Source organism: Psammomys obesus, unplaced genomic scaffold, assembly GCF_907164565.1.
Source record: "Psammomys obesus unplaced genomic scaffold, mPsaObe1.curated_primary_1811, whole genome shotgun sequence".
In the NCBI taxonomy this organism is placed as follows: domain Eukaryota; kingdom Metazoa; phylum Chordata; class Mammalia; order Rodentia; family Muridae; genus Psammomys; species Psammomys obesus.
In genome coordinates this window covers 14,603,159-14,619,122 of record NW_026596057.1, presented here as the reverse complement: position 1 = coordinate 14,619,122, position 15,964 = coordinate 14,603,159, and the positions used below count along the sequence as shown (strand labels likewise).

General features: G+C 44.5%; 1 protein-coding gene across 1 annotated transcript in view; it reads right to left on the bottom strand.

Annotated features, from left to right (window-relative positions):
- Nucleotides 1-10,101: 10,101 nt before the first annotated feature.
- Nucleotides 10,102-15,964, bottom strand: part of Xpr1 (xenotropic and polytropic retrovirus receptor 1) — a 152,722-nt gene continuing 146,859 nt past the window's right edge. The window contains exon 15 of the mRNA XM_055624454.1: nt 10,102-15,534. Coding sequence (XP_055480429.1) covers nt 15,474-15,534 — 61 coding nt within the window. The 3' untranslated portion in view covers nt 10,102-15,473. The remainder of the gene's footprint in view (nt 15,535-15,964) is intronic.

Below are 15,964 nucleotides of genomic sequence, written 5' to 3'. Positions count from 1 at the left end.
CTTGTGGGGCACAACTATTGTGGAAAATGAGAGAATTATTAATATGGATCAAAGTGTCATTCTCGGCGTGAGAAGGGGGGCTGACAGCTGGGCGGAAGGACCAGAGAGTTCTAAAGGCAAAGGTAGTGCTGAGGGTCTAGCTCAGAAGCGGGCCCGGGGGTTCCATCTTTGATCCTTGGCGACACACACACTTTGATACTTTGTAAAGGTGGGTAGGGCATTACCTTATATTGCCACAAATCTGCATGTCTGTATTTCTTCACAATTTATAAACCTGAGTGGAAGCCATGTGAAGGAAGGCCTCTGCCTTGCCTGAGGAGGCCTCCTCCCGCCTCCTCAGCCTGGCCTGGACGTCCCTCGGGTTCTGACCCAGCATCACAATGCAGAGTTCCAAGGTGAGCACCGTCTAAAGCCTGGTTGTTCCAACCCTGTTGCTTGGCCCTGGCTTCAACACGATGTCACCAAATGCGCTTTGAAACTGTGAGGCCAGGCATGCCTGTTCTGCGGAAGTGGTCTTCTCCGGAGAAGCTAATTTTCTCCATCTCTCCACAGTCACTACTCCGGCCCGTGTAGACTGTTGACCTATGCTCACCTCCATTTTAAGCAGCTTTGGGGACGGTACAGGGAGATCTCCCTGGCTTTCAGGAGACCAGGGGCGAAAATCCTGATTGGTTGTTGTTATTGTTTTTTAATCTTTATTATTTATTTATTTATTTCCATTATTGTTTTTGAGACTCTGTCACTCTCCCAGCCCAGGCTAGCAGAAGCTAGCCTTGAACTCCCAATCCTCCTGTGTCTACCTCTGGAGTTCTGGGGTTCAGGCTTCTAAGACACCACATCCTGGGGTTAATTCTCTACTGACCACCTCCCCTCTGGTTTTCTTTTTTAGTGTATATCGATTATATGTCTTATCATATCTGCTGCCCCACTGGTTTGTCAGGGTAAGCTGGGGGCTCCTGGTACATGGGAGTAGAAGTATTTCCTATGGCTCCAGTTGGTCTGTTCGGACTCTCTCTCTCATTTGAAGCTATCAGCAAGCCACCATATCAGGTGGCATCATTGCTCAGTTTGGCATCGGCCCCTTCTGCACCTGCATGCAGTCAGGCCAGACGTGTTCACCACGGTCCCTGCTTTGAGGCAGCCACAAGGAGTGTTGAGGCAACAGGAATGAGACCACCAACTACCTGCCAGGGGGAAAAGAGGAGAAGCCACCAGGCCGGGCACTTTACCCGATCTGAACAGAGCTGTGACCCAGCAGTGCGAGCAGAGGGAGGCCTGTTTGGGAGGCCAGCTTTTGCTTCAGTATTCTCTTGTCAATTTTTCTATTGCTAATATGGATGTTTAAGGGTAGTGATCATCTGTGAAGGTTTCAAAGAAACAAGGATCTGCCCCTTCGATGCACCTCTCTGCCAGCTTTGGTTAGCTGCCTACAGATGAGAAGGATTTCTCTCAAGGTTATCCAGAACAATGCATTTAAAATGTTTTTCAAGACAGGGTCTCCTCTATCCCAGGATGGGCTCTAAGTCACAATTTAGCTAGCCTATTCTTGACTAAGGATAACGCTGAACTTTTGAATCTCCTTCTTTGACCCGAGCGCTTAAGATACAGGCGTGAATCCCCATGCCCGGTTTCCTGCAATGTCTGGGATGGAGCGCAGGGCTTTGTGCATGGTAGGCAGGCTCTCTGCCAGCTGAGCAGCGGAGCTACCTCCCGACAATTAAATGCAAGATTTTGAGTGGAGGGGTCAACCAGCAACGGAAATCTAGGGGGAAATAATGAAAGACTTGGGAACGAACTGAAAAGATTTTTGAGTGCTCTGTCTTACTCATCTTTTTCAGTGCTATTTTACAGATGCCTTTTGTTGGCTTACGTTAGCTGGGTAGCAAGCCGTGGACCTGTCAGGCAAATGCTACCACCGAGCTACATCCTCAGCTCTTTTTCTGAGAAAGGGTTTTGCTAAGTTGCTCAGACTAGACGAACTCACCATCCTCCTGCCTCAGCTTTCTGAGCAGCTGGGACTTCGGGAGCGTACCCACCACATCTGGCTGCTAGTTTATGATTCTATAAGCTTCAGAAACCTAAGTCACAGAACGATTTTGCCATAATGGTGTGAATTGTGTTTGGCAAGGCTACCCCATGACTACTGACCTGCCTTGACAGCTTTCCACTTGCTTATAAGTTCTCAGTATTTCTGACGTTGAACACTTGAATTAGTTTTTGAACAGATTCTAATACTTAATGGACCTCTCATTAGTGACTTAGACAAAAATTCCTGACATGCTCTTTTCATAACTGTTGCTAAAATTCCTTTCCTGGAGGAGACTTGAACAACGCTTACCCCTCCTCCTAAGGCCAAAGGTACACTCAACCAAAGTGCACTCTGGGGAAGCAATGAGTTTATTAGGTGTAATTACACACAGAGCAATGGGCTAGGGGTTCCAGGCAAGAGTATGAGTGTCCCTAAAGCATCCACACAAAAGGTCTGCACCCAGCATGGACAACAACTCCCCCAGATCTGGAGAGATGGAGCCTCCTTACCTAGGTCTTCCCACCTGTATGTACCTCACTGTCCCCTGAGGCCAAGTGCAATCAGGGAAGAGCTACAATAGGTTTGGAGTAGCTGGATAGTCAGGTGAGAGTCCCAAGACCCTCCACACCCCTCTTTCTATGACGGAAGGTCAACAGTCAGCAAGCTCATCTGTGATGTTCCTTTTCAAGGAGGCACAGCTGCACTCATGGGAACAGTAACAGTTCGGCTCAGTGGATAGTCCTATCCCACAAGCAATTCCCCCTGTCTTCTGAAAGGTTGTCTGAGCCCTGAAGGGGCTGGGGGAGTGACATAGGTGTCTGACTGTTCTCTGACGCCAGTGAGGTACCGAACTCTGGTGCCCTCTCATTAATCCCTCTGTCCCCAGAACACAGCTGTTGGCAAGTCTCAGGGGTATTCCTTCTACTACAAACCATGCCAGGAAAAGGATGAAAACTGGGCAGTAGAAAAATACCAAAATGGACAGGGACTGTAGTACGAGCCCACGACTGAAAACACAAATGAGGGGAAGCACCTTAGCAGGTGCCTAACAAAGCAATCTCGGATGCACCTCCACTGGACTGTGGCCTCCCCGGTCACGTTTTGTCTAAGTTCCCAATACTGAATGTGAATTTCTCCCCGCAGAGTGGGCCTTCCGTCCAATGGGAAAGCTGGCTCAATACATAGTCACATGGGCCGATGTTACACTAACTGACACATCCCACCTAGCTTCCGCCACCAAGCACACAGGATCCACAGCGGAGGAGGACTCCGCCTTCATGCTCCATGGCATCCTGGGTAGCGAGTGCCAGCACGATAGGAGCTAGCCAAGTATACCCAGGTACAGCAGGTGGTACCAAGGCGGGTATCACGCGAGCCTCACACAACCATCTTCACTCTCCCAGAAATGCCACAGCGACACCTGGCTTTTGCCCCCATGCTGAACTAACCGGCCGTGCTTGCCTGCTCCTTCAGGTGCCCTCACTCACCTCTCTAACGGATTTCCAAATCTGCAGAACACACACAGGTTAGCATTATGCCATCTGTATGACATTTTATTTATTTATTTATTTATTTATTTATTTATTTATTTATTTATTTATTAAATTTTCTACAGTTGGGGGGGAACACTGATACATAGCCCTGAACCATTCATCCCTTAGTGAATAATGGTGTTACGTAAATTGAAAGCCTGTTGTCAGTTGCTCTAGGTATCAGCTGGACACAAGGTTCACAACCAAAGAGATATTAAGCCAACTATAAAAAAGAACCTCACACACCATGTAAGGACTCCACCCGTTTGCGTCGATGCCTTAACAGATGAACGTTGGGGACAGCAGCCTGGACAAAAGAACTGAGCACCCCAGTCATTCTCTCTGAGCCATTCCACTTTCATGCCCTTGAGCTCTTCCACGGTGAAGAATCCCATGAGACTAGCCAACTGGGCATCACACATCGCTTTCCTTGTTCTCTCCATAGCGCTCGTCCTTTTCCCTCGTCCTCTAGCTCTTGGTATCATTGGGGCCTTCATTCGTGATGATATAGTCTAGTGGTAAGCCAATCCCTCAGGAACTGAGGCTTCCAGTTATGCAGCCTGTGTCTTGAGGGCAGATGTGTGCTTGTGTGTCCACAGCACACCCATCCTGTCTACCCATATCTCCCACAAGCCAGGCTGCAAGACATGCTTTCATTACTTGTTTGACGCTTTTCCTTAATTCCAGCAATGCCGGTGCCAAATATTCTGATTGCCACGGTCTCTCACACTGAAGAGCTATTATGAACACGGCATGCCGCCCCCCCCCCCCCCCCCCCCCGGCTCACCCTCCGCTTACCGCTTGCTGGATTGTAGATTTTCCCTGTCTCTGTATCAAAGGTTGCACACGAGGGACACTTTCATTACTTGACTCCTCTCATAGATCTCGGATTTGGGGATTCCAGCAAGGGCTCATTAATACAAATCTGATGTGGGTTAGTCAGTCTCCTAGCTGTGAGAAGTGGGAAGCCAACATCTCCATCTCTCTCTCTCTCTCTTATCTTTTATCTTCTTTTATCTTGCCAGTTCAGAGAATTATGTGGAAGATGCTAGCCACATGCAGTTTCTTCTTTAAACACATGATCTCCATCTGAGCAGCCATCTCAGCCTCAGAAGCACTTAGTACCCCTAGCGGTGGCCAGGCCACCTCTGCAGCCACCTGCTGATAATTCTCGTCTCCAGCACGTACATCTGGGCACTGTAGATATGTCCTCAGTGCTCATTGAACCTGGAACCTTCTGCGGTGCCTCTGTGCTAACATCAGTGAATGGCATCCCATTGGCCTGCTGCTATTCCTTCTGGGCTGCAAAGCTGGTTTTCTGGCTTATGGTGGTATTCTATGGATATCAGAAGACACAACAGAAATCTCCGGGACTGAGCACAAGCAAGCCCTTGCCCGTAGATCAAACACACACCCTCAAAGCTGAACCAGGCTGGGTGGGCCTTGGTGATAGGTCTGTAAGTCTCTTTCTGTAGAGTGTATGCTGTTGACCTGAACAGCCTGTCTCCTCTCTACTTTGATAGACACTTCAGTCGTGTCGCTATTGAACCAACATGGGCGGCCAGTGACAGAGGCTTCCTCAGGCCTGTGGGCTAAGTCAGCGTATACTTGTCTGTTTTGTTGTCAATGACGGATGCCGCTTTACGGGGGCTAACGTGATTGGAACACTTCCCACTTCATGCCCACTTCCATACGTCTACCTGCAGACTTCTCTCCCAAACCCCTTAAGACTTCTGGTTTTCTCAGACCATTCCTCCCCAACCTTGCAACTGTTGGTCTTTCCTCACCGAGTAGCAAAAGCCTGGTCCCTACTGCTTTTCAAGGCCTCCCATGTGTGAGTCCGCTTGGAGCCACAGCTGAACCTGCCAAGGAGAGTCTGGAGGAGAATGTCCAATCACGGGGTCGAAAAGGACTCTGTGGCTCCAACTGCCCAGTACACGCTGGGTCCTAACAGACAGGCTTAGCAACATCCCAGCAGAAGACACAACAGATATCTCTGGGACTGAGCACAAGCAAGCTTCATGGGCAGGCCAGACCTTGTTGCTCCTTGCTCCTCCCTAGGGTTGTAGCTACCAGTGTGTGGGGATTCTGCGAGGGCAGCTGAAACAAAAGGAAAAAAGCTTAAGATGGCTCAGCTCCACTTGTGGCCGGTGCAAGCTGCACCAAGATGGCAGTTACACCATAACTTCAAACTACGATCTATTGTTTTGGACTCACTTAAGAACTGGTGAGCTGGTCAGTGGTGGTGCACCCCTTTAATCCCAGCACCAAGGAGGCAGAGGCAGGCAGATCTCTGTGGGTTCAGCCTGGTCTACAGAGAGAGTTCCAGCACAGTCAGAGCTACACAGAGAAACCCTGTCTCAAAAAATAAAATAAAATAAAATAAAATAAAATAAAATAAAATAAAATAAATTGGTATTTGTTCCTCTTTAGATGTTTGGTAGAGGGCTGGAGAGATTGGTTCAGCAGCTAAGAGCACTGTCTGTTCTTCCAGAGGTTCTGAGTTCAATTCCCAGCAACCACATGGTGGCTCACACTATCTATAGTGGAATTTGATGTCTTTTCACATGCAGATAGAGCACTCATACATAAAATAAATAAAATTTTAAAAAAGTTTGGTAGAATTCATCAATGAAGCTTCCTGACCTGAGCTTTCTTTGATGGAAGACTTTTAATTAATAGTCTTAATTAAATACAATTTTATTATTTATTGGTTTGCTCAGGTTTTCTACTTCACTATTACTGAGTCTTAGGGAGGCATATATGTCTAGAAATCTTTCCATTTCTTTTACATTCATTGGCATAAGCTGTTCATGACAATCTAATCTTTTATCTTTCTGTAACATCATTTGAATATCTGTTTTCACTTTAAAAATTATATATATATTTTTCAAGACAGAGTTTCTTTGTGTAGCCTTGGCTATCCTGGACTCACTTTGTAGATCAGGTTGGCTTTGAACTCATGGAGATCCGCCTGCCTCTGCCTCCCTGAGTGCTGGGATTACAGGTATGCACCACCACTACCTGGCTCAGGCTAATATTTCTTACGGTGCAGATCTTGCTGAGCACTCAGCCTTTGTTAGTCTGGGAATGTGTTTGTGTCTCCCATATTTCTCAATGAAATCTTTCCTGGATACAGTAATCTCGGTTGGGCATTTTCCCCCTCCTTTCTGTACTCATGCGACTCTCATGCCATTCTCTTCTGGCCTGTCAAATTACTGCTGCCTGGTGAACTGAGGCACCCTTATGTTTTGTTTTCTCTCTTGCAGTCTTGAGAACTTTTTCTCTATTCTCTCCCTTTAAGAGCTTAGTTATTTTATATCTTGGGCTAGATTCAGGTGAGGTTAAACTGACTAGTGACCTTGACTTTCCTTTACCCAGACATGTGCCCTTTTCTAGGTTCAGGGGACTTTTCTGTTATTTCTTTGGATAACCTTTCTATGCCTTTGTCATTCTCTTACCCCAACAACCAAAATATTTTCTCTTAATGCTAGCACAAAGTTCCTGTAAATGTCTATCATCCCTCCTTCCTTCCCCCCAGCTGTGTATTTTTACATAACCCATCTTCAGGTTTAGAGTCTCTCTTCTATTTCATCTGCCCTGCTATGGCTTCCGTCTACTGTTTTGAATTTTTCCAAAATATTCTATTTTCAAAAGTTGCTTCCATCTGTGGCTAGGTTCTTTTTGAAAGGTTTGTGCTGTAAACAGGCAAAGTGGCACAGCCCTTGTAATCCCAGCACTTGGGGAGGCAGAGGCAGGTGGATCTCTGTAAGTTCAAGGCCAGCCTGATCTACTGAGTGAGTCCAGGACAGCCAAGGCTACACAGAGTAACCCTGTCTTGAAAAACATCAAAACAAAACAAAAAAGTGCTTTCTTCAACTCACTGAGTAGCCTCACACAGCTGCTTTAAATGCTCATGCCTCTTCTTTACAGGCTGTCCTCTCAAGTCAGTTTCTGGATTTTATGAGGTGAGGTCATGCTTTCCTCAAGCACATCCTGCGGTCATCTTCGAATGGAAGGAGTTAGGCATTTAGTCCGCTGTTCTTCATCTGCCTTTGTTTGTGCACGTCGTTCCTGAACTTCTAAGCTTGGCTACTCTCACCGTTTCCACACTGGCTGGTTGATGCCTAGTTCCTGGGTGTCTGTTGTCAGGGTATGAATTATTTCAACGCGAGAGTGCAGTCTACGCTGATGTGTCCCACATATACGCAGCTCTGACAGATCCTGTGTCTACCAAACTATGCTATAGCCCGAGCATACAGCCAGGCAAGACCAACACAACACTGGGGTAGGACCCAGAGCCGTACCGCTATAGACTGCCTATCGCTGGGGACTTGTGGCTCAGTATTCCTGCAACCGGCCACAGGTGGTGCTAGCTGCAGCCTCTCAGTACTGAGGCTCTCCCTAAGGCTCTGTGCACACCGAGGAATGGGGTTTCCCTTGCCAGCGGAGTTCCAGACTGAAGCCTTGTGCTTATTCTGCCCTCAGTAAACGGGTACCTGAAGCACACTCCACTCTCCTTGGTTACAGCCTGGTTATATGACCAGGCAGACCTATAGTTTGGGGAGTGGCAACAGAACCTACAGCACAGCTGGAAGTGCTGCAGGCCAGTACAGAGCCATCCCACTCAGGGGCAGCTCTCTGGTTTTAGAACATGTGGGATCCTGCTCTGCTACCTGAGGCTGGAGGAAGGTAGCAGGGGCATTTCCTTATTCACACGTGGTTAGGCTATCCCTGGATTGTACCATGAAAAGTCTGGTACTGGGCTACAAGTATAAGGCCGATAGACCTCCTGAGAATTAGCTAAGGAGGGCTCCCTTCAGTAAGTGGGACCGCCTCAGCTGGGCTGCTGGAAGGAGAAGAGGGGTGTGGAGGCAAGGACATCTCCGTCTTCATTGTCATGCTAACACCAAGCACTACCGTATCTCATTGGGTTTCCTCAGCTCTCACGGCTACAGTGTTTTTTTGCTATGTGAATAGCTGTTCAATTTGCTATGTCCGCAGGAGATGGTACCATCTTGGCTGCCGTCTTATTCTGTTCCACTCTTTGTTTTTTAAGGGATGAAAAGTAATAAGAATAGGTTTTACTAACTGCCCAGGAAAGGGTGAAGAGCCCCTGTAATCTGGTAGAGAAAATCCATCTTATTTTGGGTGCAGACACTGGGAAGTCTGACTTATTTTGCCAATGGTTTCATAAAGTAACTTACAAACAACTTTATTACCACCTCTGGCTCATAAAATCAACGAAACCAACTTTAGTGAAAAGTAAGTAATAATGTTGATCAAACACATGACAGAAACTTGATAAATATACAGTAAATTAACCTTTAAAAACGTTAAGAACCCAACCAGATGGTGGTGGCATATGCCTTTAATCCCAGCACTTGGCAGGCAGAGGCAGGTAGAGCTACGTGTTCAAGGCCAACCTGGTCTACAGAGTGGGTTCCAGAACAGCCAGGCAGGGCTATACAGAGAAACCATCTTGAACGACCAAATCCCTCCCCCTTCCAACAACATATATATATTTTATATAAATGTAAAATAGGTACTTGAATATATGAACTCTACAATGCCCTCATGGGAAAACTTGGGAAACTGGAAACTGAGTCAGAAAGGATAAATTGACTATTATTCTCATAACCATTGAAAAGGATTTAATAATAATAATAATAATAATAATAATAATAATAATAATAATATCCAGAAAAAATACAGGTGACTAAAAGTCCAGGGATTTTGGATGTGTCTGGAGTGGGTTTCTGAAACTACCTACAATTACAGATTCATTTGTTTTAGGTATTAATTAAAATTGCCCACTGGTTCACATGTAACTGAGATGCTGTGCATTTGGCAAGCAGGAGGCCACAGACACACAAATGCTGGGCTACAGGAAAAGCTGAGTCTTCAGTGGCTCATACCCATTTACAGCCTAGCCCGTGGCTTGGAAACTTCCATTCCCATAAACTCGGCCTGCACCGAAACAGGAAAAACTGAGGGGTAACAATAAAATGAAAGGCAAACGCTTTACTGTTCAGTCAGCAAGTCATTTCCCTCCTTTTTGTTCCAGACTCGCTCCTCTGAGGGTCAGTTAATTTTGTAACTGCCTAGTAAGACATCAGTAGTACTAAGCAGCCCAGGAACCCAGCAGGAAGAGCTGTGTTTCCACCTTGGACATGGGCTTAGAGGCAACAAGGGTGCTGCTCTGCAGCATTCAGTTACACACAGTGTCTCATTTAATGTTAGAGATTCTTTGTGTTAAAAAGAAGCCATTTAAGATGGTCTCTTTAGCTCAGAACTATGTGGGCTATGAACTATGGCCCGGAACTATGTAGCCATGGCCTGTCTCAAACTCACAGCAATTCTCCTGCCTCAGCCTCCCGAGTGCGGCGATCATAGCTATAGCCCACTAAGTCATTGTAAGCTGTTTGTGTTAGGCCCACATACATGTTAGTACTAAGGGGAATGATGATCAGGAATCTAAGACACAGAGAGAAAGGCACACAGTGACACAAACCACTCACTAGTGACGAGTCAGCAAACTGTTGGAAAACAGAGCTTGTAATAATGAAAAAGGCCAGAGTTTTGTAACCAATCACTTATTTTCTTTTAAAAACACATAAGCACATTAACTTTTTGCTTTTTACACCATCTAGAAACTATAGAACAGTACCACATTGTGCATTTAACCTACTTATCCAGAAGGGAACTCCACATGTCTTAAGAATTCTACCCACAGAAGGAGGAAAAAGGAGACAGCTAATAGCAGTCACAGATACGCGAGTCCAAGCAAGCATTGATTCTTTGATGTCACCTTTTCCATTCACCAGAGTAGAGAGTAGGAAAGAAAGCAAGGGTTGGGCAAATGGGGCAAGAGTCACCCACAGAGGACTAATCACAATCCATAGTTACTCTTGACAACGATAGCTCAGGGAGTCACAGGACAGAATCACTTGACCAACACGGTGTGGAGAAGGTGGTGCGTGTGTCTGAGAGAGGGAGACACAATAGAGGGAGAGGGTTTGAAAACAAAACAAGTATTCCCATTTCCCTCCTACATACTCTTCATTGATACAAGCTTCTGTGCTAACCCAGAAACCCCACAAAATGGCATCTTCACAATATAGGTGATAAAGCTTTGAGAGTTTTGCTCTTTTTGCAATTGAAATAGGAGTGGTTTACAATTTTACCTTAACAGTTCAACATAGTAACAAGGTCACAAACAGTCCTTTTCCCTGTCCTCAGCACACTGGTGCTAAGGACAACAGGAGAAGCGCAGGCAAAGACTTTAGAGATAGCGCTGGACAGACAGTGAGGCAGGGACCCTGTCCTTTCTCACAAGCCCATATCCGTCCTGCAGCGCTGCCGGCTGCCCTCTGCCTCATGGTGGTTCAGATGGGACAGGAGTCACGTGAACATTAAATTCAAAGGTATACAAGATGAGACTGAATCCAAGGCAAACGAGAGATCATCTGATTGTACTCCGAAGGTGGATGGCACCATACAAAAAAAACCCGAAGCTGGCCTTGGTTTAATAAAATAAACCGAAGGCTTGCTACAAGGAATCATATTCAGTCGTAATTGGTATGATTTTCCCCACTTCAGGGAAAACTCATCTTGTCCCCCTCATTTCCTCATCCAGAAAATATATTCTGAAGGTTATTTCTAGGGGGCAACTCAGTATCAATTCTGAAAGTTCATGTAAGAAAGGCATCAGGGACCACACCCATCAGCTCCTCTTCTCCATCAGGTAAATTCGCACTGTCTAACTTCAGCTCTTTCATGTCTAATGAAATGCTTTTGTTCTTTTTTTTTTTTTTTTTTTAAATATTTATTGAGTAGAGTGGTTGATGCTGGCTAGAGGGCTGATTTGTAACACTCAGTTCCACAAACTGATGCTACAATACAATCAACTCTATCTGACATTGTATAAACTTGAAATCAGCAGGTTGGGAGCTAAAAGATCCAGTATCATGACTGATAAGGGAAATGCAGCAACTCGTGTTTAAGTGAATGACCAGGAAAAAAACAATTAGACCAAGTAGAAAACAGAGTGATGTTTTCAAAATTTAACCTGAATTTCTATTTTCACCTGCTCAGTAATGTCACTGGCTTATTAGAATGGAGAAAGGTATGGATTATGTAGTTGAGGGAGATCAAGATTGGACACGATCAACTTTTAGTCTAAGAAATTATCTTAATTTTTAGACACCCACCCAAGAATATTGTTTATTGTAAAAAGTTCCTATTGAGGAGGCAATTTTTTTTATTAAACTAGTAAAAGAATGACAACCTAAAATTATACTTATGAAATAGTGTAATCACTTCAGAGAATCCCAGGGTTTTAATAAAAGCGGTGTCACAAATAAGTCTTATTTCTAAATTCTTTTCCTCAGAATAAGAAATCTCCGTAGTTACTGCATGGAAAATAGAATTTGGGAAGAACTATTTGAATGATGAAAAGTGACAGGAAATGGAGGGACAGAGGAACAGAAAGACACAGCCCCAAGTCATGTGATTTACCTAGTACCCCGTTCCTGCTGCCAAGGCCCAACCCCTGTCATCTGTAAGATTCTTCTATCACTCTCCAACTCACTGCTAACGTGCTTCCAAGTGCCTCAGTTCTGCTCTTACTTGGCTTTACTTTTACCCGTTCAGAAACTACCTACTAACAAGCAACTTCTAGCAAGACTCCCCTAAAACAGCAGGACCTCACTTAGAATGTTGGTGAGTCATGGCTCCTAGGAGGTGGGGTCAATTTAAAACTAAGCAGTTTGTCTGAGAAGTCTAGTAATGGAGGCCAGGAGACAAACAGCCTTCACGAGTCCACAACACCAAACTCTGGGACGACCTCATCTCTGACCACGCCACTGCCTCTGTCCGAGAGGACACCATCAGTGACTCACTGGCACGGTATGGCAGCCTCAGGCAGAGGTATTCCCTAACAACAAACCGCTAAAATCTCTTTGCGCTACATTGCTTTCTACATTAGTATAAAATGAAACACGGATTTTTATCTTTTTCATTCCTTTTGAGAGTATTTTAAATGTTATTAAAAATGGAGTCCTTTTAAAATAAAACTAAAATGAAGGCTATGATCAGATGAAGTGCTACTTCTGGTTAGTCTGCAACGTGACAGGGGTGTGTTCCACTGAGAGTTGCAGGGTGCAGGATTATCCAAGAGAACATGAGCAGGACGTTGTTCACAGGGCCTAGGGCAGATGAAACCAAGGAGAGAAAAATGCACATTGCCTTTGTCAAAGGGAAAAATACTAATGCATATGTTGTTTCCCAAATTCTTCTGATGAAGTAATCTCTTTAGAGCTCGGAGATGCAGCTGGAGTATTTAAATACATATTGGGGCATCTGCCATGGTAAGCTAGATAGCATGTAAGCCTTCTTGTGAGCAGTCAACAGGACAAACATCAGAAGAGGAATACATTCTATCACTGTATTCTTTATGAAAGAAACAATACTGATTAGGGCATGGAATCCTACCAGCAAACTGGCCATATGTTAACTGATGTAAAAACAGCAAGGGTGGGAACAGCAGGAGTCACTGTGTTTGTGTCACCACAGACTCACTACCAGAGAAAGAAGCTGACAATTGGCATGGCTCTGGATACACAGTACCACTGATTTTATTTGTACAAGAAATGACTGGTCACTGAAGTTTTCTATATATTCGTAATCATTGCTGCTGTTACCTCAGATACCAGTGACAATTACCCCCAGCTTTAAAAGTATAAAAAACCCCAGAATGGTTAGGAAAAAGATTTCTAAATAGAAATAATGCAACTTTTAATCTATCAAGGGTCTCTAAATAGTTATCACTGATTATTACAAAGTATACGATTTATTTAAAGTTTTGTTTTTATTTTAAATAAATGTTTGCTCTTTAGTTTTGGAGCAAGGGACATGCTTGGCAAAACACAGAAAGCAACAGAATGTACGACACTGTGAGCTTTCAGAGGCGTGGCGGCTGTTAAAAAAATTTCAATTCGGAAAAGAAAGAAAAATTGGAAACTTGTCAGAAAAAAATGGAAGAAAGTTTCTAAAAGGAAGTTGATGAGTTAATCAATAGGAATTTAGCAATGCAGTAACTTTAATGAGTAAAGGTTACCATACACAGGAGGGACTCATGTCAGACGGGACATGAGGGTTAAGGGCAGTAGCCAAGTTGGTGTTTTTTGTTTTGTTTTGTTTTTAAACAGAGCAAGTGTTAATTACTGTCTTCCTATGCACTTCTTTGTCTAAAGTTAATCTGAAAAGGGCACGAGTGAATGGCCCCTCACTAATCTCCTATATGGACTTCATCTAGCTCTGAGGAGTGGGGGCATTAATGCAGACTTCACTTTTTCCTGGTATTTACTTTCATTTCATTAAATAATGACTTTTCCTCCTCCCCCACTAGTGCTGGAAAGAAAACACAGGGTCTCAAGAATGCTGGGCAATCCCTACTACCAATGATCTATACTGCCAGTCCTGAAGAATACTAAATTTGATACCAACCATTTTCAAGAAAGTCAAATGCTGTATGTCTTTAGGCTTCTCTAGAGACTTTAGGAAGAAAGGGGGTGAAAAAAAGAAGTAAAAATAGCTATTTGTACCCTGAATCTTCTAAGAAATATAGTTTATTAAAAGTATGGCCAAGTTTAGAGGCCTCAAATTTAAAAATGGGTTTCTATCACGGAGGTCATAAAATCTAACATTCACCTTATAATACTGCTGGGCTTAAAAATGGCTGCAAAGCTCTTTTGTGTCAATGCAGTATGAAGGAGGATTTGTTATATATGCTCAAAAATGCAGTCTGCACAAAAGACTTTTAATTTGATCAAATTCTGGCTAAAGTAGATGGGAGCAGAAGGTGAACTATCTAATAAAGGTGTGAGGAGTCTGAATAGGCCCGTCTTTCCATTCAGTCAGTAAAGATTCCAGTCCTACAGAGAGAGCCCGTAGCAGACCTTCATTGTTGTGACTGGTATGTGGGTGAATGTATCCTGCACCTGCTCTTGCTCCTAAAGATACACCTGTCATAACCTTGTCTCTCAATGTCCACCGGTGGGAGGGAAGTGGGATGCCTGGTCATGACAGTGAGCTCGGGACTCTAGAGCAGCAACTTAAAATTTAGCAATAAAACTTTGGCTTAAAGTTAAAATAAGAGAAAAAATCAAACTGGTACAAGTTGTTTCCTGAAAGAGGTATGTGGGCTTGACCCTCAGCAATGCCAGCTAGCCTCAGTTCCTCCTGCCTCCCTTCACAGGAGCAGTAGCATACATTTATGGGTAAGTTTCATAAATAATGAGAAAACTGTATGTAAGGATACATCATACTCCCCACCCACCCGAAATCCTTCCCAAGTGAGAAAAGTCACACCAAATTACAAAGTAGCTTCGTGGAGGAGGGTGCTGCTCCAAGCTGCACTTTTCCTGCAAGTGCTGCCAGTGCCTCCGTGCTGGCTCGGAAGGAAGGGAAAGCTCTCCATAGAAACTGACAGAAAATTTAAAAACCAGCATCCGGTTTTAGACAGTCAAAACCGGGCCAGGCAGAAGCTGAGTTATCTCCATGCCGCTAATCAGAGGTTCCTTCCAATGCCTGCTCTTCATCCTGATGGGCTTCTATGTCTTTGTGATTGTAAACAATCCATGAGATATTTATTAGGTTTTTGTTCCTTAAAACATCCTCTGATTGGCAAAATGAAGTATTGTTTTAAAAATAGAAAATGAAGATTAAACCAGAAGAAAAGAAAGAAACACAGTGAGCTTGCTCGGAGTCCATGGGACCCGATCTGAAGAGCCCGGGGCGTGTTCTGTTTTCTCCTGTTCTCAGCTGGAAAAAGGTGCTGGAGGTTGCGTTGGTCGAGGAAAGGATTGTAGAGTAGGAGACCAAGGGTGTTAACGTAGACTTCAGAGAATTCAAGTGTTAGCTTCATCATCTGTGTCTTCTATCAATACCTTAGTGTCTCGAGTCTTGGATCTAGGGAGGAGAGGAAAGAACTACGTGATGGATCAATGACATGCAGATGTGGGTGTGTGTCCGCCCACTCCTTTCGCCATCAAGCATGCACACTGAGCAGGAGCTATCTACTGCAGAAGGTGAACTCCTGGAACAGTAGGTTATGCTTAGACAGACAGAATAGTGCTCAGATACAAAGATCTGAGTCTGAGGACTGACTCCGCAGTGGTAATGCCAGGAACCTCAAACCTTAAACTGTTTGGACTGCTTATTGTCACTTAGTACAAAACGACCAGCTACTTAGAAGGCTATGTCAGATTCTTGTACTGTTTAAAAATGGGATTAGGTCATCCGAAAATGTCTTGCAACTCGCTGACCCCAAGAGTGAAGGGTAGTTCCTGTGAGAGGAGAGCTGTTAACTCCCACTTAACAGATGAGATGCTGACATTTG